At 44.3% G+C, this 23,217-nt stretch overlaps 1 protein-coding gene across 3 annotated transcripts in view; it reads right to left on the bottom strand.

Annotated features, from left to right (window-relative positions):
- CD99L2 (CD99 molecule like 2) overlaps positions 1-11,078 on the bottom strand; it is an 89,161-nt gene extending 78,083 nt beyond the window's left edge. Inside the window, exon 1 of one of the 3 annotated variants that reach the window (XM_060249391.1) lies at positions 10,692-11,078. In XM_060249391.1, coding sequence (XP_060105374.1) covers positions 10,692-10,767 — 76 coding nt within the window. In that variant the 5' untranslated portion in view covers positions 10,768-11,078. The remainder of the gene's footprint in view (positions 1-10,691) is intronic. The other 2 variants (XM_060249390.1, XM_060249392.1) reach the window with 2 other exon arrangements.
- Positions 11,079-23,217: the final 12,139 nt, after the last annotated feature.

Here is a 23,217-nt window from a genome sequence, read left to right as displayed (position 1 = left end):
GTATCGGTTGAGATATCTATGCAGGAATTAGACAATAGAGGCCCAACTTGGTCCTTGAATAAACTACTTCTGACCAAGGAGAGCATTTGCGAAGAAATAAATAAAAAAATTCTAGAATACTTCAACCATAATGATAACTGTGGAGTTTCCCGTCACATTGTCTGGGATGCCTTCAAGGCAGTCCTAAGGGGAGATCTCATCTCATTAGCGTCCATATGTCATAAAAACAAATGTAAAGAGACTCAGGAAATTAAATCTAAAATTGCTGAACTTGAAGAAAAACATAAGAGATATGGAGGGAAAAAAACTTTAAAGAAATTGGTAATGGAGAGAAAGAAACTGGAGTTAATAGAGACCTCAGACATCCAAAAGAAAATGCTATACCTAAGACAGCGCTACACTACTAGAACTTCGAAGTCCCTAAAATTGTTAAAACTTAGGATACAGCAAAGCAGAGCTAAAGCAATGATCCATTCAGTCAGAACAACCCAAGGAGAGACATGTATTCTACCTCAGGATATTATCAAAGTCTTTCAAGAATACTATTCGTCTTTGTACAAGACTTCTATTAGCAATAATTTAGACTTTAAAAAATACCTTGAGGAAATGAAATTCGACAAAAAACTCTCGCATAGTGACAATGAGTTCTTAGACAGGTCTATCACTGAGCAAGAAATTTTGGAAACACTTAATTCAATCAAAAATAATAAAGCGGTTGGCAAGGATGGTTTTCCAATCGAATTTTATAAAAAATTTAGTCCTAGTTTATTAAAACCCCTAACTGCCACTTGCAACTTGGTAATGAAGGAGGGACTCATCCCTGAAACCTGGAAGGACTCCAAATTAATAGTAGTGCATAAGGAAGGCAAAGATAGACAAGATCCTAGATCTTATAGGCCAATATCGCTCCTAAACCATGATTTTAAGATCTTTTCCTCAGTTCTAGCGCGAAGACTTAATAAAATAATTGAAAGATATATCCACCCGGATCAGTCAGGCTTTATTCCTGGTCGCACCATCTCAGGAAACATCAGGAGATCATTAAATCTAATACATTTTGGCAAAGTATCTCAAACTCCATCCCTTATTTTATCACTTGACGCCGAAAAGGCCTTTGATAGATTGGAGGTCCCCTACTTAAAGGCAGTCCTAGAACAAATGAATTTTGGTCATAATTTTATGAAATCAATTTCAGCCATCTATAATTCCCCAAAGACACAACTAAGCATTAACAACTTAAACTCAGAGGTTATTACCTTATCCAGAGGTACGAGGCAGGGTTGCCCACTCTCTCCAATTTTATTTGCTTTATCCCTCGAGCCGTTAGCTCATATGGTGCGAACTGATACTGAAATTGCAGGAATAACTGTAGATGGTACCCCCCATAAGATTGGCCTATTTGCTGATGATACAGTAGTATATCTCAGCAACCCAATATCATCACTAACTAAGCTAATGAATGTATTGAATACCTTTGGAAAGTTTTCGGGATTTGCTATCAATATGTCCAAGTCGGAGATATTCCCGATTAATGTATCTCCGCAGATGCAACAAGAAATTATGCTTAATTTCCCCTTCAAATGGGTTAAAACAACGTGGCGTCACCTGGGCGTACACATCCCTATTGACCTGGCCAACTTATTTAATGCTAACTTCAAGCAATTATTTAAAACAACCAAAATTCAGCTGAATTCATGGATTAAACTTCAATTTAATTTGTTGGAAAAGATAGATCTGATAAAAACCTTTATTCTACCTAAATTTCTTTTTCTATTTCAGAATCTCCCAATTTCTATCCCTAAAACGGACATGTTAGCATGGCAAAAGAGTTTCTCATCGTTTCTGTGGTCGAACAAAAAACCTAGAATTGCATACCACTTACTTGCCAGACCTAAAGATAAAGGGGGTTTAGGGGCGCCGATTCTAGAAAAATATTACTTAGCAGCCCAGCTACGAAACATCTTACTATATTCTAATAAGAATTGCCCCTTACCCTGGCTACAAATTGAAGCTGCAAGTATCTCACCGATTAACCTTAATGAATTTGTTTGGATTAGTGCAACAGAGAGGAGAAAAACAAAGATGAACAACCCCTTTTTACAGTGCTCCTTGGAGGTCTGGGATAAGTATAGAGCCTCAGTGACTCAACCCTCAACGCCTGTTATGGCCTTCTTGGGACAATCTTGGTTCTCCCCAGGCGTATTGACAACAAACTTTAAAACTTGGAGGCAAGTTGCAATTCTTAGAATATCAGATATCAGCTCTAAAGGGAAAATACTCACTCAGAGCCAATTAGAAACTAAGTTTAAAACTGTAATCCCTTGGTACGAATACTACCAGCTGCATGATGCTCTGCATAAAGTAATTCCGGTAATGTTAAATACTAACCAATTAAATTCCTTTGAGAAATTAATATATAGGGAAAGCTCGAGTATGAGAGGCCTAGTATCTAAATTGTATTGTCTGTTAAACCAAAAAAGCTGGTCACAAACCACATCCCAGCAAAATACATGGGCCAAGGATTGTAAGACACAATGGTCAGATGAGCAATGGAGGGCGATTTGGTCATCACCTATCTATAAATCTAGATGCTCTAATTTTAAATTGCTACAATACAAGCTGGTCTCAAGGTGGTATTTAACTCCACAAATATTGAGCTATGCCCATAAAAACACTAGTCCACTATGCTGGAAAGGCTGCGGCGCCATGGGCTCCTTTGTTCATTGCTGGTGGTCATGCCCCAAAGTGCAAGCATTTTGGAGTATCTTAATAACTACTATTGAAGCAATTGTAGGGGAAACCATCTCTCACACTCCAGAAACGATATTGTTAAATCTTGATTTGAGAAACAATTTCTCCAAGCTGAAGTCAGAACTTATTGCTTTACTATTATTAGCGGGTAAACTACTTCTTGCAAAGCACTGGAAGACAACTAGGATACCATCGTTAACTCTTTGGTTTCGCAAGGTATGGGATATCATAATTCAAGACAAAATTGCCTCCCAACTAAGTATTGCGGACAACCCTAAAATGGGTGCGCATTTTGTAGAGAAATGGTTTCCCTTTCTGGAATTTGTTAACAAAAGTGCCACTAAAAAATGCAAAATGCCAAAACAGTATTTGAATTTTATTATTTATTGATGGTCATTCACCTTAATTGTAAAACATGTTCTTGGCAACTAGTTCCTGAGGAAGGAATGGGTTAGGTCCCCTTCCCCACTACCCTCCCCTCCTTACCCCCCCCTTTCCCCCCCCCTCTTTTGTATTTATCAACATTAACACTCTGGAAGTGCGTATACATGATGATTTTGTTTTTATAATTCTGTTTGTGTAATATATACTTAAGTATTCAGTCTATATTTATGTTATATGTCTGAATTGTTTAATGTTGTTGCTATTATAAAATAATAAACTTTAAGTTTAAAAAAAAAAAAAAAACATATATAAAAGTTAATCCCCTGTGCAAGCACCAGTCGTTTCGACTCTGGGGTGACGTTGCTTTCACAACATTTTCACAGCAGGCTTTTTACGGGGTGGTTTGCCATTGCCTTCCCTCCAGTCATCTACACTTTCCCCCCAGGAAGCTGGGTACTCATTTTACCGCCCTCGGAAGGATGGAAGGCTGAGCCAACTTGGAGCCGGTTACCTGAACCAGCTTCCGCTTGGATCGAACTTAGGTCGTGAGCAGAGGGCTCCGACTGCAGTACTGCAGCTTTACCACTCTGCGCCACGGGGCTCTCTAAAAACATATATACACAAACCTAAATATAATGTATCATCTCAGTTATGTTTTTGTGGGATCCAGTAACTCTCAAAGGTAAAGTAATCAAAGACGGTGTTGCAGTGCTTTATCTGAATTGGGGCTCCATTTGATTTTCAGAACAATCCTCCAAGTTAGGATAATAGGAGAGTGATTCGTCCCAAAATAATTGATGAACTCCAAGATTAGAATGCAAGTCTTCAAGACTAGCACCCTTCTACTACACCACATTGACTTTACAAGCAAAGACTTAAGTGCCCACTATTGGCTGCTAAATAACCCACTCATCTGAAAACCCAGGACATGCAAGAACTGTCTCCAAGTGACCAGGCAAGAATATTCAAACACTAGACTTCTTCTTTTCTTGCAAATCACAAATTACAAACAGGGGCACATATGGGCATGGCAGGCAGAACAGTGAAATATTTTTTCTAAAGCTGTATGTCCCACACAACTGCTTACAAGGTTGGGTTAATGCATTTTTACCCACCTTTTCCTGATTCGGATTTTTTACAGCACTGATTTCCAACCATAGGCTAGATCAGAGGTGAAGCATTCTATAAATATCCTGATTCTCACTGTCATCTTGGAGTATGTAACTCATGCAAGTCATCCACACACTATAAATATGACACACAGACACCCAGATGAGAAACAAGGATTGGAACCAACTCAGTATCGCCAGTGTGTGCAGGGAAACAGATCAGCCCCTGCTGTGAATCGCGTGGGTTACAGTCGCCTTAAGCCTCAATTACTGAAAGCAACAACTTGTCCTTTTGCCCTACACAGAAGAGAAATAATTATTTAGGAATTACGATAAGTGGGACACACAGCCTTTGCTGTCATACAGTGCCAGCTGAAGCCAAGCATTTGAGGTCTGCAACCCTACACCTATTTATTAAAGAATAAACCCCCTTATTTTGTTTCAGTTCAAAGTTTTACACTCTGTCTTCCCACCATTTAGGCAGCTTAAAATATGCTTGCACGAGGCTGTTTCACATCTTGGCAGAGATGAGTTTTTAAATGTCCAATGAAGCATCAGCCTCTTGATCCACTGGCTGAGGTCCAGATCAGAAGGCTAAGACCCTCTGGCATTGCTCTTTGGTAATGCTTGCAGGACCAGCCACTAGATACAGTGGGGCTTAATGCAGAGTAATATCCCACAAACTCTTAGCCATAGCTTCCAAGGTAGATTTCAGTTGTACAAGAACAATCGACATACACTCACAATCACTAAAATACAATAATGTAAATAATAAAAGTCAGAGTTCAAAAACACAACAGTAGTGAAAAGCAAACCAAATGCATTGCTAGAATGGGGTGCGGGATGATAATCAAGCTACCTCTAATTCAGTTTTGTAACAGGAACTCCTTTGCATATTAGGCCACACATCCTTGTTGTAGCCAATTCTCCAAGAGCTTACAGTAGGCCCTGTTCTAAGAGCCCTGTAAGCTCCAAAAGAATTGGCTACATCAGGGATGTGTGGCCTAATATGCAAAGGAGCTCCTTCTACAAAAAAAGTCCTGGAACTTATCTCTAATTTTGGTCTAATGTTAACAGTGGGGTGGAATCAGAAGTGAGAAAGAATTTAAAGAGAATCAGCAACCAAAAGCCAGACCAGTGAAAATGGATTTGCCTACTTGATTTCTCTATGTCAGGGTGCAATAAAGGCACACGGGGGAGGAGATATACCGTATTGTAGTACAGGCCAGATATTCTTTTTAAGAGATACTCTGTATAAAATTTTACTTCCTACTGTTATACTTTGGTCAAGGAGGAATTTATGCAGGTCAAATTGGTTAGTGGCCTTGGGATTTCTCTGAGAGTTTTCAATTTGATGTGTGATTCCTGGCTCACTCACTTGAGTCATCTAAACTAATAGGCTATGTGGGCATCCCCCTTGGTGTGATTACCTTTATTTACTCCTGATCCTTGTTGAGGTCTTGATCCTGCAGTTTAGGAGGCTGATGTAGACAGCTTCATTTTTCAGTGTTATTATTTTAATTTGACACCACAGAGGTTCCGAACTGTGCCAGGGGATTCAGGAAAACATCAGCCATGGCAAACAAACCAAGATATGAATAGTCCAATCCTAAGCCAAATCCTAAACCCTGCTTGGTATGGCATTGTGTACTTTACCATCCACCACTGATGCATTGCACCATTCTAAATGCTGGGAATATTCCAGGGTGCATGCTCATTTCAATATTAGCAAAAAGAGGTTTCTGAACTTAAGCTTACCAATGAATGGGAATGCAGAGGATCTGCAAGTTAGGACCACTGATTTTTGTTTAGTAGTGATTGACTACTTTAAAACTAAGTAAAATTGAAATGCTTTTTAAAATAAAGCAGGTGTAAAGAAGTAGATATTAGCTGCAATCAAGGATCACATGAGACCCTGCAAACCAACTTTACATGTTAAGTAATTTTTAAACTAGAAATTGCAGGAGAGGATAGCAAAACAGGATTGCTACTGAAGTCATAATAATACATGGAACTGAGGGACTGGTTCATCATCATCATGTATAGACCACCCTTTCCCAAAGGGCTCAAGGTCAACAGGTTAAAATAGAAATAATTTCCCTTTACAATAAAATCAGCAACACTAGTCGATGGCATAAAATTGTGCTTCGTTCCCTCCCTCCAGCAGATCAGGGACTGTTCATAGAGGAGGCCAAAGAGAAAGCCACAGTGTGGACAATTGCTGTCCTCTACAATAGGCCCAGCAGAACATCTCTGTTTTTCATACCCCGCGGAACTGAGCTAGGTTCTCCAAAGAACCACCATGCAATGGAAGCCGAGCATGCAGTGAACCTAACACACAACCTGGCAGATGCATTTCCAGCCACAACTTCCCAGTGGCAGTCTCCAATGAATTGAGCAACATTCTGCCAGTCAAACCACAATGCTCCCAAGAACTGCCTGTGGGATGCCACAGCTGTACCTGGGGAACTGCCAGATCACAACTGCATCATCACACTTGGGAGAGTAACACTGTCCTATTTTTGTCCATATATGAATGTGATGCAATGGCTAATAAATTGCATGATGTAACCCAGGGTACATTTCTGGTTCAACTTTTGCTTCTGTAATGAACCAAATGAATCTCTTTGTCTCTCATCTCTCTCTCACATTCACACACTTTACAACACAAGGATAAGAATAAAGGACTGTTTGCATGGATTAGCAGGATAATGCATGTCAAGCGCTCTACGCTCCAAAGGCCAAACGGAAAGAGCACAGGGGCAAAGAGTTATGCTCTTCCCCAGTATCATCCAATGAGGGCCTCCCCATGGTGGCTTCTCAGGAAAATTGCACATCTGGAAGTCCAAAACAAGTGCATATTCTGGCTTTACAGCAGTATTGAGAAGCTATGTTTTATGGAGAAATCATGTACTGGTCAATTTTTAAGTGGGTCTATGTGGTAAACTGCAGTATTGCAGTCCAAGCTCTGTTCATGACCTTTCGATCTCTGCAGAAGCTGGGTTCAAGTAGCTGGCTCAAGGTTGACTCAGCCTTCCATCCTTCTAAGGTCAGTAAAATGAGTACCCAGCTTGCTGGGGGTAATGTTTAGATGACTGGGGAAGGCAATGGCAAACCACCCCGTAAAAAGTCTGCCGTGAAAATGTCGTGATATGATGTCACCCCAGAGTCGGAAATGACTGGTGCTTGCACAGGGGACTACCTTTACCTTTATGTTATAGAGGCAAAAGAAGATTAATTTAACTTCTGCTACCAGAGTAACTGGCATTTCACAGAGCTCACTGCCATGAAAAACTGTAAAAATTTTCTAGCTCTTCAGAGGCTTTCTTTGACACGCCTGATGTTCTGATCTTGGTTTCTTTTCTTCCACCTCCCATCATGACAAAGTTTGTAAACAGCTGTTTCAGTGAGCTAGTGAAATCATTAGGGAACAGGTTAAGGAATACAGCTTCATATTAAACCAGCAGATAAAAAGGGAATGTTTTAGAGCAGGGGTCCCCTGGGCCATGGACTGGTACTGGTCTGTGGCCTGTTAGCAACCGGGCCACGGAGTAAGACAGAGACCTTCACCCTCTCTTTTTTTAAAGACTCCCATGGGGAGGGCAGGGAAGGTGTGCGGACTTGGGGGCAGCCTGGGACAGCAAAAACCCCAGCACCCCCACTCCCACCAGTCCAAGGAAAAATTGTCTTCCACAAAACTGGTTCCTGGTGCCAAAAAGGTTGGGGGCCACTGTTTTAGAGGACTGGCAAAACATACTGTATGTATAGTCTGATCCCTTTTCCTATATGTCTAGAATCAACTAGCAATATATAAGCAAAAGATAAATATATAAGTAAAAGGTTTTAGTAATACTCTTGGTACAATGAAATACAAAATCAACAAAATTAATATTCTAAAGATGTACTTAATAAGGAACCTCCTGCTCATTCTACTACATTCTAAGCCATCCCATGTTCAACAGGCACACTATCTATGTAAGAATATGGCTAAGGTAAACTCCAAAGTTTGGAGACAGAAGGCCCAGATCAAAACCTGCAGTCCACTGTGAAATCCCCCAGGAAGCTAATCACTTATACATCACTTGGGCTAGCATATTCTGCAGGGCTTTTACAATCAAAGGGAGGATTCACACACTATGCAAAAGTCTGAATCATCAGGGTTTCCAAACTCCCAATGAAAAGCTGCAAGTGGCAGGATTTACTGCAAATAAAAGCTAAAGCAACTAAGGGGACATCATGATAGAGGTTCTCAGGTGCAATAAATAATTTTTTCCTGAAACTCACTGGCCATCAATGCAGGACAGACAAAATAGAAAATACTTCTTCACATGAGCATAACTGGCTACCACAAAATGTGGAGACAGCCATTAGCTTCGGTGCCTTTAGAAAATAGCTGAGATAAATTCACAAGATACAGTTCAATGAGTTCCATGTTCAGAGTTAGAACACCTCTGAATACCGAGTGCTAGGGACAAAGACCTTTAGGAAGGCCATCATCTTGGAGGCCTTCTTGTGAACCCAAAAGGCATTTAGTTAGCTAGAAACAAAACATCAGGCTTAACAATTCATCTCAGAACACAAAGATCTGTGTATTGCTCTAGTGCTACCAGGTCCAACCACTGCAAGTTCAAAGGGAGACAACAATGGGGATTTAGAAATGTAGATAATTCATGTTCGTGTTTACCCCAATTGGTTTGTAACATCCAAATGGACTTACAGCTGCAATGACAAAATGACATCAGAACTGTAAAGTTTTTGTTAAAAAAAATTAGTATTAATACTGCATGAGTGTATATATATCTATGTGTGTGTATATATACACTCTAAAAATAGATTTAATTCACCACTTCTATTTATAACATGACAGTTTTTGACAGTTTATGCAAGTGATTTTTCACTTCCCTGTGCCAAACCAATAGTTATCCATTTAATAAACAATGTGTTTGCATTTCTGCCACAAACCTTGCCTTGCTGGGGCTTCTGATACGGCACAAAACTTGATTATCTCTGTTCTTGATTTATAGTGCAATCCTTTGCAAAGTTACTCTGGTCTATTGATTTCATTAGGGTTACACTGGAGTAACTCTGCATAAAATTACACTATTAATCCAGATGATCCTAAATGAAACTGTTTGCTAGGCAGCAAGAGGAGCCAGTGAAAATATTGAAAGACTGGATTAAAAAAAACTTGAATAAGTGTTTTGTAATTCTTTGATTCCACAAAGATTGCATATTCTTAGTGCATCTACACTTGTGGCCTATCATGAGATACCATGCACATCCATTCTGCAAAACTATTCATATTACCAACCACTCTAGATATTACATTTAATATTCCTCCAAGCATGTAAAGGTGAATATTCTGCCTACTTCCAAGGTGGAGAAGAGAAATAAAAAAATCCTAAACTGGCTTTCCTGGAATTACAACCAAAATCTGCAACTCTTCCACTTAAACACATTTTGGACTAGGAAACACATTTTACTTCCTTGCTCAGTCTAGCTATCCCTCCAATCCCACTAGCTCCTTCCCATTGTTCTCTAGCAGAATGAGGGTTTCATATTGGAGACCTCTTCAGGGGGTTTTCCCCCACCAAGGATGCTCATGCAAGTAGCACACTGACCTAGACTCTACTTTGCCAAAAGCCATCAGTAACCTAAATACTGTAAAAGAGGGGGGGGGGAGGTGGTACAACGACGTAACAGAAATTAGGCACAGGAAAAACCAGGTGTGGGTGCATTTCTGGCCAACATGGTAGGCTCTGATTTGTCACGCCCATCCCCAGCCACCCCAACCCCCGCAGTTGAACGGGCGCTTTTTCAGGAGGCACAGAAGATGCACCGTGCCAAATCTCGCCCCCGCTGGCAACCCAGCGAGTTCTGCAGTCCCTCCCCCGAAGGTCTTTTCGGTACCCAGGCATAGCACGCTGCTAGCCACAATAGAGGTGGGGGAGGAGGGTCTGTCCTTTCATCGGCGCAAAAACCACGCCGATTAGGGAGGCCGGCAGCCGAGGAAGGGGGGCGGGCGGGTTGCCTTGCCTTATCTTTTGTGATGAGGGGGCTGGGGATTTTTAAAGCGGTCTATCGACACATTCAGACTCGAGGCCTGGCCGCATCGCGCACCCACCTCTATTGTGGAAGGGAAAGATCATGCGCAATGATGCAGACAGCCCAACCCAGACAAGTATGGCACGGAGCCCCCTACATCCAGACGTGTCCATCCAAAGCCCCGGGACGTGAGAAGAATAAGCAGGCGCGGCATGTGCAAGAAAGACAAAGGACTGGCGAGACCCCCCCCCCCCGCTCCCTCCTGTCCCCTGGCCCAGGAGAGGTGGGTGGCGAGGGGAAGGAGCCCTGCTGCAGGCAGCCTTTCGCCTCTTGGGGTAGCCTTTCGCCGGAGTGGTTGGCTTGGAAGTGGGGGAGAGACACACCAACCCGGCTGCTTCTTACCTCTCTCGCTCAGAGCGGCGAAGGCGACGGCCAGGAGGAGGAAAAGGAGGCGGGGGCGGCTGAGGTTCTCGGCCATCTCCAAGAAGGGTCGGCGAAGGCGCGCGGCGCGAAGATACCCGAGGGGACTCCGGGCTGCCGGAATCAGCGTTGCCTTTTATCCGGCTAGCCTAAGCCAAGGAACAAGAAGGGCGATGGGCCAGCCGCAGCCGCCGCCGCTTTTCTCCGCCAGAGAGGGAGAGAAAAAGCGGGCGAGAAGCAGGCAGAGCCGGCAGCGGAGAGGAGGGGCGCCGGGGACGCGTGGAGAGGAACGGAGCGGGGCGGGACGCGGGAGGGCCGAAGCGTCCGAGTCGCAGAAAGGCAGACCCTGCTCGGAGAGGGCGAGGCCTGCGCAAAGATGCGCCGCGGGGGGGGGGGAGGACGAGCGAAAGGGCGGAGCTCCCCGGCAAGGCGGGCACAGGGCGACTCCGAAAGGGAAACAGGGCACTGCCTGGGCGCGCTCGAGGTCCCGCCGGGATGGGTGGGGGGTTCGCGGCTGCTTGTGAAGGCAGTCGGGGGCTTGACAGCGTGGCCTGGAGAGATCCAGCGGCTGGGCCAGGGGCGCTGCCTCTCAAATCTCTAGGGAGCGGCGGGGGGTGGGTGGGCGAGAGATTGCCCCGGTAAGTTGGGAGGAGGAGAGCGAACGCTTGCTGCATTGCTTGGGTTGGGGCACACACCCCGCTTTGCAATGGAGCTCCGCAGAAACTGCGCCAGCAGGAGGAGGCTTGGGCGAGAGCGCAGGGCATGATGGTGGTCTCCATGCAGGGGAGAGCCGTTTTTCCGAGGACGGCGGCCGCCCTGTCTTTCCATCGCCCGGCTTGTGTTCTGACAGCTGCCCTCCGATTCCTCGAATAGCTTCACCTTTTAACTGTCCCCTTAAAATGTGCCTGGTCGACGGCGTCCTCCTCCCTCGCCGGCAAATGCCACGGAGCTCACGCCCAGGTAGGTAAACGTATAGAATTGAGGCCCTTCTTTTGAAAACTGGCTCCTACGTGGAATTCAGAACACTTTCAAGACCGCCAGTTCTTTTAAAATAGAATGTATTGATCGCATTTACTGTGTGTAAATCAGTTTGCATACATTGACATGTAATCCTTACCACCAGACCTGCAGCTACAAGGAACCTGTGGGGGCCCTGCCCCCTGACTTCATATGGGGTGCCCCAGCTCCAGTGCCCCCGACCTTCTCCCCCCACCCCCCGCACCACAGGGGTGACAGCTGAGACTTTGCAGACCCTTTAAATGGTGTGGGAGTGGCAGCAGCTGCTCCTGGGTGCCCCCCATGCAATTTAAATCACAGGGGAGGAAGGGAGTGGCCCCCACCTCTTTTCACGCCTGTGGCCCCCCAAGCAGTGGTGGAGTGGGTGGCAGGGAAGGTCAGGCACAGTAGTTTCCCCCTTCCCCCACTTTTTTACATGCCCCTCAGCTTTTAAAATCCTGGCTAGGAGCCTGCTTACCACTGCAGTCATAACCCATTAACCATATTCAGGTGGGCAGCTGTGTTGGTCTGAAACAGCAGAACAAAGCTGGAGTCCAAGGGCAGCACCTTTAAAACCAGCAATGTTTTATTCACGGTATAAACTTTCATGTGCGTGCACACTTCTTCAGATACAATGACATGGAAGTTACCAAGTCCATACATAGAGGTAGAGGGTGAGCAATAATTAGCATGCGGCATAATGAAGGTGTTTGACAGTTGCAAGGATCAAATTGGAATAACGAGCTTAGTTTATATGGTCACCGTTTGTTTCATTCTGGGGGAGGAGACATGATGAAGGAAATAAATATGTCCAAATCAGAAACTGATGGGCAGATGTACCCTTCTTAACTGTGGAATGCCAAGAGTAAATAACAGACCTTGCTATTCCAGTCCACTATTCCAAGCAAGAAATAAAAGAAAGAGGATTTACAGTCCTTCTGAGGGATTGGTGAGAATATAGATGTAAGGACTGAATTATGTTAGCATATGTAGTGAGATCAGAAACTCCTGCACTGTGATACAAGAAATCACAAGTGGGGGGTGGAAGAGAGCAGCCAAACAATATGGGAATGGGCCCTGCAGAGATTGTCTTCATCCAGCTCCATCCTGCTTGCTGAGGGTTCCATCACAGAGGAATCTTTTCCTGCCCATTCCTGAGGTTGCTACTAAAGGCACAAGAATGGGTTATATTTTTAAAGGAAATACTCAAAATTATTTCTTAAATCATGTTTAAATAACTAGAAAACTGCTCAGCAGCTTCACTTTACAACCAGCATAGCAACGTAGCAATGTTGATTTTTATTGACAATTTAACCAAATAGTAACACTTTAAAAAACATAACTTAAACTAGCATAAATATAACAAAAGCAGCTGTAGACCAAAGGGAGGAGGAATAAATAACATCTTCAGTATTAAATGAGTTGCAAAGTAACAAGTTGAAAAAATGATAACAAAATAAAAAGTTGTTTTTTAAAAATCCATTAAAATAGGGCTAATCACATAACACAGCACCAAAATGGTACAGATGCTCAAGAGCTAGGCAAATGTAATGGTCTTTATCTGGCCTCTAGAGGTAAATAAAATAGGCATCAAGAAAGCTTCCACTGCCTAAGTGAGATGCCACCACTGAGAAAGATCTGGCTCTGGTTGCCACCCACCTGTACCCTGTAGACCAGGGGTGTCAAACATGCGGCCCAGGGGTCAGATCAGGCCCCCGGAGGGTTCCTATTAGGCCCATGAGCAAGTCTGCTTCTCCCCCTCTCTTACTTCCTTCTTGTTTTGCCAGGTTTGCTCAATCACACAGGAGCTACAGAGCAAAGCCTCTATTTTCTCCATTGGCTGAGGCTCCTCCCTTGGGGAGGGAGGCAGAGCTTGCTTTGCCAGGCTCTCTCAATCACACAACAGAGCTACTGAGCCAAACCTCTCTTCCTTCTGTTGGCTCTGCCCCCTCCTCATCCCCTGGGAAGGGAGGGAAGGATCCAGAGCTTCCTTTGCCCAGTTCCCTCGATCACACAAGAGAGATACAAAATTTTTACTTGTGTTTGTCTGTGTCCTGTATAAAGTTTATGTCTTCACTACCTGGCATTACATTTTATGACACATATCGGCTAGCCCAACAAGGTCTCATTTGTCAGATCCGTCCCTCATAACAAATGAGTTTGACACCCCTGCTTAGACAAAACAGGGCCGGGCCTGAGATGAGGTTCTTAACTGGTGGATAGAATGATATGGGAGAAGGGGCCCCCAGCAACAGAACATAGCAGTTGGCGCTCATATAAAGGTTTCTAGGAGATAGAAAACTGGTAATATACAAAAGGTATACATGGTACACATTTCAGTTTTTCAGTGAAATACATCATGTAAATCTCGTAACAGCCTTTAAAGTTTGCCAAATATCATCATTCCCATTTGATATATGCCCATAAGAAGTGGCCTTAGATCAGTTCAAACCATTGTTCCCTCAGTATCTTCTGTCCTGACTGGTAGTAATTCTCAGGCAGAGAACATTTTTTTCCTGGACCTGCTACCTGGAGATTGAACCTTTGTGGGGATGGGTGGAACAGCTTTAAGTGACTTGTCTCATTTCTCCACAGTCAGGCACAGAGGGTGGCACTTGGAGAGAGGGTTTCACTGCATTACCCATTGGTATGCAGCATCCCACAAGGGGTGATCTTCTCTCCTATGTTATTCAGCATCTATATTTGCCCCCTTGCCCAGCTAATGCAGAGTTTCGGGCTGGGTTGTCATCAGTATGCTGATGCCACCCAGCTGAATCTGCAGAAGGGTGGATTGGTGGACACCACCCCAGATAGCCAGGGGCTTGGAGGCTGTGGCTGGTTGGTTAAAACAGAGCCAGCTGAAATTGAATCCAGTGAAGATTCTGGGCCGGGGTGGGGATCTAACTTCCACCTCTTGGCTGGGCACATCAGCAGTGCCAGCTGTGAAGACTTTGGATGTTATTTTGGATATCTCATTATCAATGGAGGCCCAAGTCCAAAGTTGTCAGATCAGCATTCTACCATCTTAGGCAGATCAGGCAACTGGTTCTCTATCTGTCTCCCCATGATTTAGCCACAGTGACCCATGCAACAGTCACCCCCAGGCTAGATTACTGTAATGTGATCTACACAGGACTACCTTTGAGGCTGATCCAGAAACTTCAGCTGGGCCAGAATGCATCGGCGTGTGTTCTCATGGACACAATTAAGAGCCCATATACAACCAGTGCTCCGCCAGCTACACTGGCTCCAAGTGGAATACCAGATCTAGTTCAAGGTTTTAGTTTTAACTTTTAAAGCCCTTTGCAGTCTGGGACCAACATACCTCCAGGACTGTCTTTTCCTGTTGTTGGAATTCTATGTCCGGAGCAGTGATGCTCTGTATTCTTGGTGCTTGGGGGGCACAGTGGGAGGGCTTCTAGTATCTTGGCCCCCCTGATGGACCTCCTGATGGCACCTGGGTTTTTTTTTGCCACTGTGTGACAAAGAGTGTTGGACTGAATGGGCCATTAGCCTGATCCAACATGGTTTCTCCTGTGCTCTTAGTATGTTCCTCAAACAGCATTAGACTCAGTAGACCAACATCTGTTGGTGATCTCTGGCTCAGAGAAGGTCCACAGCCTCAACCACAACCAAAGCCTTCTAGGCTCTGGTGGCACCCTGATGGAACATTCTCCTAGGAATGATCCAGGTCCTGCGAGACCTAATACAGTTTCACAGGGCATGCAAAATGAAGATGGTCAAGGTGGCAGAGATTTAACAATATTGGCCTCCCCTGCTGCATTTTTCATCTTATACTGGTTACTTGTCTCCCCATTCTGGGGGTGGCCGTGGCACCCCCTGCATTACTAGTTAGTCACCATCTATAGCAAGGGTGTCAAATACATCCATCCCCTGCAGGGCCCCAATCAGGCACATGAGCAACTGGCTGTCTGCTGCTTCCTTCTTCCTCTTTCCTGTTTCCAGTATGGGAGCTGACTTTTGCCCAGTCTCTCATATTTCCTGCTGTGCAGAGGATAGTAAGAAAGCCAAACCGTCCCTCGATTGGCTGAAGGCTCCTCCCCCTCCTCCTCTGGAGATGGAGGTAGAAGGAAAGAGCCAAAGAGAGAGAATCCCATAGCACTTTTATGAAGACCAACAACATTTTATTCCAGGTACAAGCTTTTGTGTGCCTGCACACTTCTTCAGAGAGAGGGAGGAGGGAAAGAAAGAGCCAGAGAGAGAGTCAGTGCTGTAGCACTTTTAAGAACGTTTTATTCCAGGTACAAGCTTTTGTGTGCCTGCACACTTATTTGGGGGGGGGGGGAGCCAGAGAAGGCACTCCAGAGAGAGAGAGAGAGAGAGTCCTGTAGCACTTTTAAGAAGACCAGCAATGTTTTATACTAGGCATAAGTTTTTGTATGCCTGAGAGAGGGGGGAGAGATGAGGGAATCAAAAACCAGAGAGAGCACCCTAGAGAGAGGGGGAGACGGACAGACTCCCATGGCACTTGGAGAGATTCCTCTTTCCAGTTCTAATAGATGGGGGGGGGGGTGAGATACCTAAAATTACAGCTTGCATTCTTTATTAGTGGAAGGGAGCAAGAGTCCAGTAGCCCCATAATGACTAACAAAATTTGTGGCAGGGCATGAGCTTTCATGAGTCACTGCTCACTTCTTCAGATACAGCTAGAATGTGAGTCCATCTGTTGTTATATTTTGGAGAGCGAAGTGATTTCAGTAGGGGCAGCACTGGGGTTTTTGCTGCCCCAGGCCACCCCCACATGTTTGCTCCCCCCCCGGGGGTTCAGAGCAAGGCCGTGCTGCTTCTTTCATCCGCCCTGATCCCAGGCAGGTGAAAGGGGCAGCAGGACTACTCTGCCTCACTCCTGCAAAGGGAGGCAGCCGAGAGTGATGTCACACTGCCTCTTTCGTCCACCAGGGTCTGAGACAGATGAAAAGGGCAGCAGGGCTAATCTGCCTTGCTCTGAGGCTAACTCCCCTGAAAGAGGAGGCAGCATCAGAGCAAGGCCGGGCTCGGAGGAGAGCATACACTGGTGTGGTATCCCGCTGCTCTCAGCTTCCCAGGTCTGTGACCCGGGAAGCCAAGAGGCAGAGTGGTAGGAGGGTCACCTGAAGGCACCCTGTAGATGAGGTGGCACCTGAGGCAGCAACCTACCTCGCCTACTCCTATGCATTGGCCATAGATTTCAGATACCAAATTACAATAGCAGGCATTGGTAAAGAGAGATGAAACTTAGGTCTTAATTCAGTCCAGGAGGATGCATTGTCTTGAGCTTCTTTAACAGCTGCAATTCAGAAGTCTCTCTAATCTCCTTTTGAAATTCCTTTGTAAGAGAACTGCTACTCTTAGGGCAGCAACTGAATGTCCTGGTTAGACACACACACACTGGTTTTTGAATGCTGTGGTTTCTAATAGTAGTAGAAAGAGTAAGAGTCCAGTAGCACTTTAAAGACTAACAAAATTTGTGGTAGGGTATGTGCTTTTGTGAGTCACTCCTCACTTGTTCAGGTTTATTTCCATTTAGTCTTTGCATCCTCCTGGACTGAAGCCTCCTGGATGGAAATGAGACCGAGGTTTCCTGTTTCATTACCAATACTGATAGCAGTCTCCATGCCTGCTACTCCTCTGCGTATCACACCTAATCCAATCGTATTGACATTCAGCATCTGAAATTATCTTTATTAAAAAGTTTTTATATATCCTGTAGCACTTTTAAGAAGACCAGCAATGTTTTATACTAGGCATAAGTTTTTGTATGCCTGAGAGAGGGGGGAGGGATGAGGGAATCAAAAACCAGAGAGAGCACCCTAGAGAGTACCTCATGTTACATTTTATGGCACACATGGCCTGACCCGACAAAGTAACATTTATGTCAGATCCAGCCTTTGAGTTTGACACCTCTGCACAGATGTGACGCTGACTCAGGGTTTTAGTGGTCCCATTAATGATATTATAACTGACATTATAGTTAGATTTTAACAACTGTAGATATTAGATTAATTTATTGTTTTACCGTATTTTATCATTAAGAGCCGGAGGCACAGAGTGGTAAGCTGCAGTACTGCAGTCCAAGCTTGATCCTAGCAGAAGCTGGGTTCAGGTAGCTGGCTCATGGTTTACTCAGCCTTCCATCCTTCCAAGGTCAGTAAAATGAGTACCCAGCTTGCTGGGGGTAAAGTGTAGATGACTGGGGAAGGCAATGGCAAAACACCCAGTAAAAAAGTCTGCCATGAAAACATTGTGAAGGCAACGTCACCCCAGAGTCGGAAATGACTGGTGCTTGCACAGGGGACTACCTTTCCCTTTATTTTATCATCCAAGCGGGCAGCCGTGTTGGTCTGAAGCAGCTGAACAAAGCAGGAGTCAAGGTGTACCTTTAAGACAAACCAATTTTTATTTAGAATGTAAGCTTTTGTGTGCTCTTAAGCACACTTCATCAGACGAGGGATCCAGCACAGTGAGCAAAGCCATACATAGCTGAGCAGAGCCATACATAGCTGGTAGGCAGTGGCCCAGAATGCAACATGGTACAGATTTAAGAACCAATGACAGTGAAGTAAAATTATCTGGTAGGCAGTGGTTTAGAATGTAAAATGGTGGAATGACAGAATAGTAAAATTAACAAATTGAACAAAGCTTTGATCTGAGTAGCATGATTCAGATCAAAGCTTTGCTCAATTTGTTAATTTTACTATTCTGTCATTGTACCATTTTACATTCTCAACCACTGCCTACCAGATAATTTTACTTCTCTGTCATTGGTTCTTAAATCTGTACCATGTTGCATTCTGGGCCACTGCCTACCAGCTATGTATGGCTTTGCTCACTGTGCTGGATTCCTCGTCTGATGAAGTGTGCTTAAGAGCACACAAAAGCTTACGTTCTAAATAAGAATTGGTTGGTCTTAAAGGTGCAACTTGGCTCCTGCTTTGTTCAGTTTATTTTATCATGTTGTTGTAACCCATCCTGAACCTTGCATTGCAGGGGAAGGAGGGCTAGAAATCAAATACATAAATAAAGACCCAGTCCTTTCCTGGGAGAAGATGGACATGCACTGGTTAGGACAAAAAGAGAGAAATGAGTACCTTGTCTAAAACCACCAAGTAATTTCATAGCTGGAGTGAAATTGGGGCTGGAGGCTTCTGTGCCCACACTGAGGCTTTTTATGGCCCCATCCCTTTGGCATTAAGAGCAGTCTGACCCAGAAATTAAAACAGGTGAATCAATTGCTTCTGCTTCTTTCCAGGTTTGCCAAATTGCAATGCAGAGATTCCCATCCATCCCATATCTTTAATTTCACTGCTGAATTCATGGCAGCAGGCAACTGTGGCTTTTTTTCTGCCCATTCCTCCCTTTCATCTATTTCCCCCTTTTCAGCTTACTCTAGCTATTGGAACAGTCAGAGGTGTAGCACTGTAGTTCGGAAGATGGCAGAAAGATATGTGGAGGGGATGAAGATCCTGCCAGTTTTGTATCTCCTGATTAAACTGCACACATAAAGGTCTAGGGAGCTCTTAGGGTTTCAGCATAAACCATATAGTATATCCATGCACAAAGAAGTATGATATTTGGACATTTGAAGGGATGTTATGAGAGTTGTGCCCATGAAAGCATGAATTTGTATGTATGTTGAGCCATGGCCCTTCCCCATGTGCCTCAACCTCTGTGTGAGGCTGACAATATTTAATGGGTAGAGTATGGATATGTTCTGACTGTTTATCACCCTTAAGTTAAATCAGTGTAATCTTCCTTTTTTTCTCTCAGCTCACTGAAAGTGTGGTACAGAACTTGAAGAGGCAGAAGAGAGCTCAAAGGCTGTTCTTTTTTCTTTTGCAAGACTGTGTTCAGTTGCCCTTTAATGTTGCACTGGTCTTACTATCAGGATAGATTCCCACCCCCGCCCCCAAGGTCATGTAAGTAAAATGTAAATAAAGCTGCTTGAGCAGTCTGAGCTTTTATCATGGTTGGTGGAAAGTACAGTCAAGTTGTAGCCAACTTTTGGCAACACTGGAGAGTTTTCAAGGCAAGAGACAACCCTGGACTTTATCGGTGGTCTCCCATACAAGTACTAAGCAGGCTCAGAGAAGACTTTGCTTCTGAGATCTGAGGACAGTTGGCTAGTCTAGGGTAATCCCAGGTGATCATGAGATAATCATAATGCTTTAGGCAAGTTTTAAGTATAATATAGTGTCCTTCCAACAACCCCTCTCAACATAGCATAAAATCTTCTCCCAGCTGAAGGAGGCTTCTTCCAACTTAAGTGACTTCTATTAGAGAAAAAGACAGTTAAGTTGCACAGGAAGGCTTTAAATTTTGCTGGGCTGAGTGGTTGACTACAGGCCAACAGCTTCTAAGAAAGAAGGGAAAGTTAATTAGAAGTTTATGTAAATTGGGTGGCTGGAGCTTGGAGTCTGGAGCATGCCTTGTTTTGGAAAGTGAAGGTTATTGCTTGTCGTTAATCAATAGCAATCTTTTGAAGGTTTTTTTTTTTTGCATGCTTCATTTCCAAACCATATTTTAACCATATTAGTGGCTTAAATATAGAACTATACACCAAACTTATAGGGGGAAATGACAGTATAATCCAGTTTATAAACGGAGAAGAAAGTGACTTAGTAGCAAGAGAGAAAACTAATTGCGGTATTTATTCACTGTATTAGTGCATAGTCAAATTCCATTACTTGATGCCCTTTTATATATTTGAAGGCTATTGAGAATTTTTCGCATAAAAACTCCTGCTGTCTTACAATTAATTTATGAGTTTATAAAAATGAAACCAATTAAAAGCCATCCTGCTGAAACAATTAGAGTGGTATATTAATAATGGCACTTTCAACCAAATTTGGACTAGAAAGTGCAGTTTGGATTCATAGTAACTGGCGTGTGAGTCATACTGAACCCATTCAGCAATTGGGGTGTGGAGTACAATACCAGAGGTATTTTGCTTTGAAATTGCAGGGTTTCTGAGGACCCAGCAAAATGAAATCTGGATGACAGCTGGTGGGAAGCTTTCTCCTGTCTGCTGGTTTTTTTTTTTTTTTTGCTTCCCCTCTTCCATTTCCAGCTCTTGGATCAAGTTAAATGCACATTTGGAGTTCCCCAAAGGGAAGAAGCAGCTATAAAGTAAGGGACTACTCTCTGCTTTCCTGAATCTCTGCAGTATATATTTATTTAGATATTTAATATTCCACTCCCCCCCCACCCAACACACACGCACTGTTTTGGGGACTCAAAACAGGATACAGCATAATTCTCTCTTCCTCCATTCTGTCCTCTTAACCTTATGAGATAGATTGGGTTGAGAATGACTGGCCAAAGATTACTCAGCAAACATGCACAGCAAGCTAGGGATTCAAACAGGAATGTTCCAGATCCTTGACTGGCATTCTAACCAGTTTGTCATGAAGGGAGACTTTGCCAAGCATCCCATTTGTAAGTCAGAGACTAGAGACTGTGTTCTCCATTCACTGTGAATTTGAGACCACTCAATATGTTCTGTTACCAGAAATAAGGCCCATTTTGAAGAAAAATACAACAGCTCAAGAAAGAGGCTCTGAGCAAGTGCCCCCTCCATCTCCTGCTGTCTTCCTACCCACCCAAGTGAAGCCATTAACTCCCCCCCACCTCAAGGGGAGCTGATCTCTACCATTGGAAGTGCAGTTGTAATTCTGAGTGATCCCCAGCCCTCACCTGGAGACTGGCAACAGTGGTTCCCCAGGAGGAAAGGGCTGATTTGGAGGGTGGAGTCTATGGCATTGAACCTGTCTGAGGTCCCACTCCTCCTCAAACCCTACCTTCTCCAGGCTCCACCCCTCAAATCTTCAGTAATTTCTCAACCTGGACTTGGCAACAGCTAAGTCACACAGGCTGTCATAGGAGGGCTGCTGCTGAACAGGAGCAAGTGGCCAGGCCTAGTTAAGTAATGCCAGCCAGGTGGCATCAAGGCACCCAGAGAGTGCTGCCAGGCCTAGGATAGCCAACCTCCAGGTGGAGCCTGAAGATCTCCTGGGATCACAACTGAACTCCAGACAACAGATCTCTCTTCCCATCCTGGAGAAAATAACTGCTTTGGAGGGTGGATTAAATTCCATTCTATTCACTTGAGGCCTTTCCCTTTACTGCCAAAACCAACTTTGGTTGCCTAGCAACAGCCTCTGGCTAGGGGCAAGGCTGAGGGGAGGAAGGAGAGAGGGAGTTACATGAAAGAGGCAGCTGCCATGGCCTCTGAGAAAACGCTTTGTGAATTGCCACCAGCCTGGAACTGACAGCCCTAGTCAGGACTGGACCCAATGAGTTCTCAATGAGTCTCTCTGTCTGTTTCACTTCCAAAGGGAAGGCTTTCTCTGGCTCTTTCCCTCCTCCTCCCTCCCTCAGCCAATCAAAGGAAGGCTTTCTCTATGGCTCTTTCCTTCCTTCCTTTCTTCCTCAACCAGTCAAGGGAAGGCTTTCTTTCTCTTCTCTGTGAAGCAATGCAACAGGCAGCTCAGCCAATGGGGAAGTAGGAAGAGCCAGAAACTGCCAGAACCAAGGTTAGTTGTTTTTTACTGACAGAATCAGCTTGGCTGGGTAGCAACAGCCACTCAAGCCGGAGAGAGGAGCGGACGCAACCAATGGCATGCAAGTACCCTTGATTGATGGTTTGACGGGCCAAAGGTTGATGGAGTGCACCCCCAACCAATAGGATAGCTCCATTTTGCCAAGACAAAAGGGCTTTTATATCTATAGGATTCAAACTGTTTTGTTTGAAACTCCCAGTTCTATACCCATTGTTTTCCCTGCCTTTATAACAAAGCTGTCTGTTTAACTACAGTTAAAGTGAAGCCTTGAATGGGGCATCCACAACACTGTGACCCCCTCACCTAGCCCTTTAATGGTTACAACAAATACTATAACAAATTTAAAAGTGTCACATGTTTGCCAGTTGTCCATTTTACTCCTTGGCCAGAATACTGGAAGGCAAGAGCAGGCTTACTTGTTTCTGAGTGACTGGACAGAATCTGTGCCTCCATAAAGAAAGAAGGTAGAGCAGGCCTATACATCCTGCAGCTCACCAATCCACTTTTAGCCTGCCTATCAGGAAGTGAGTATACCACATGTTTTTGCTGTCTCCCAGGAAGCAGGAGATTGTAATACGTACCTGGCAGAACATGAGAACTGTTCTTAAATGGCTAAGGCTACTGCCACATGGAAAGGATTTTCTGTTCCCCTCTTGTTGCTACCTCATATGCAGGCACCGGCAATGCAGCATCCACACACAAATTGTGTGCATACTTTCCTCTGCCAGTCATAACATCCTCTCACTGTGCAACTGGAAGGTTTTTATGGCCTTTTTTAAAAATCTGTAATTGCTATTGTGATATAGCTCTATAACATTTTAATGATCTATTGTCACAATCTGCTAGGTTCTCGAAATCTCCATCTTTCATTTTTTAAAAGTCCCTTGTCCTTTTTGTTGAAAAGCTATCCCCTCCACAACAAAAAGGGCTACACAAATGAACACACATAAACA

The sequence above is a fragment of the Heteronotia binoei genome, chromosome 11 (assembly GCF_032191835.1).
Source record: "Heteronotia binoei isolate CCM8104 ecotype False Entrance Well chromosome 11, APGP_CSIRO_Hbin_v1, whole genome shotgun sequence".
Classification (NCBI taxonomy): domain Eukaryota; kingdom Metazoa; phylum Chordata; class Lepidosauria; order Squamata; family Gekkonidae; genus Heteronotia; species Heteronotia binoei.
Note: the sequence above shows the minus strand (reverse complement) of the source record. Positions and strands in the feature narration are given on the sequence as shown.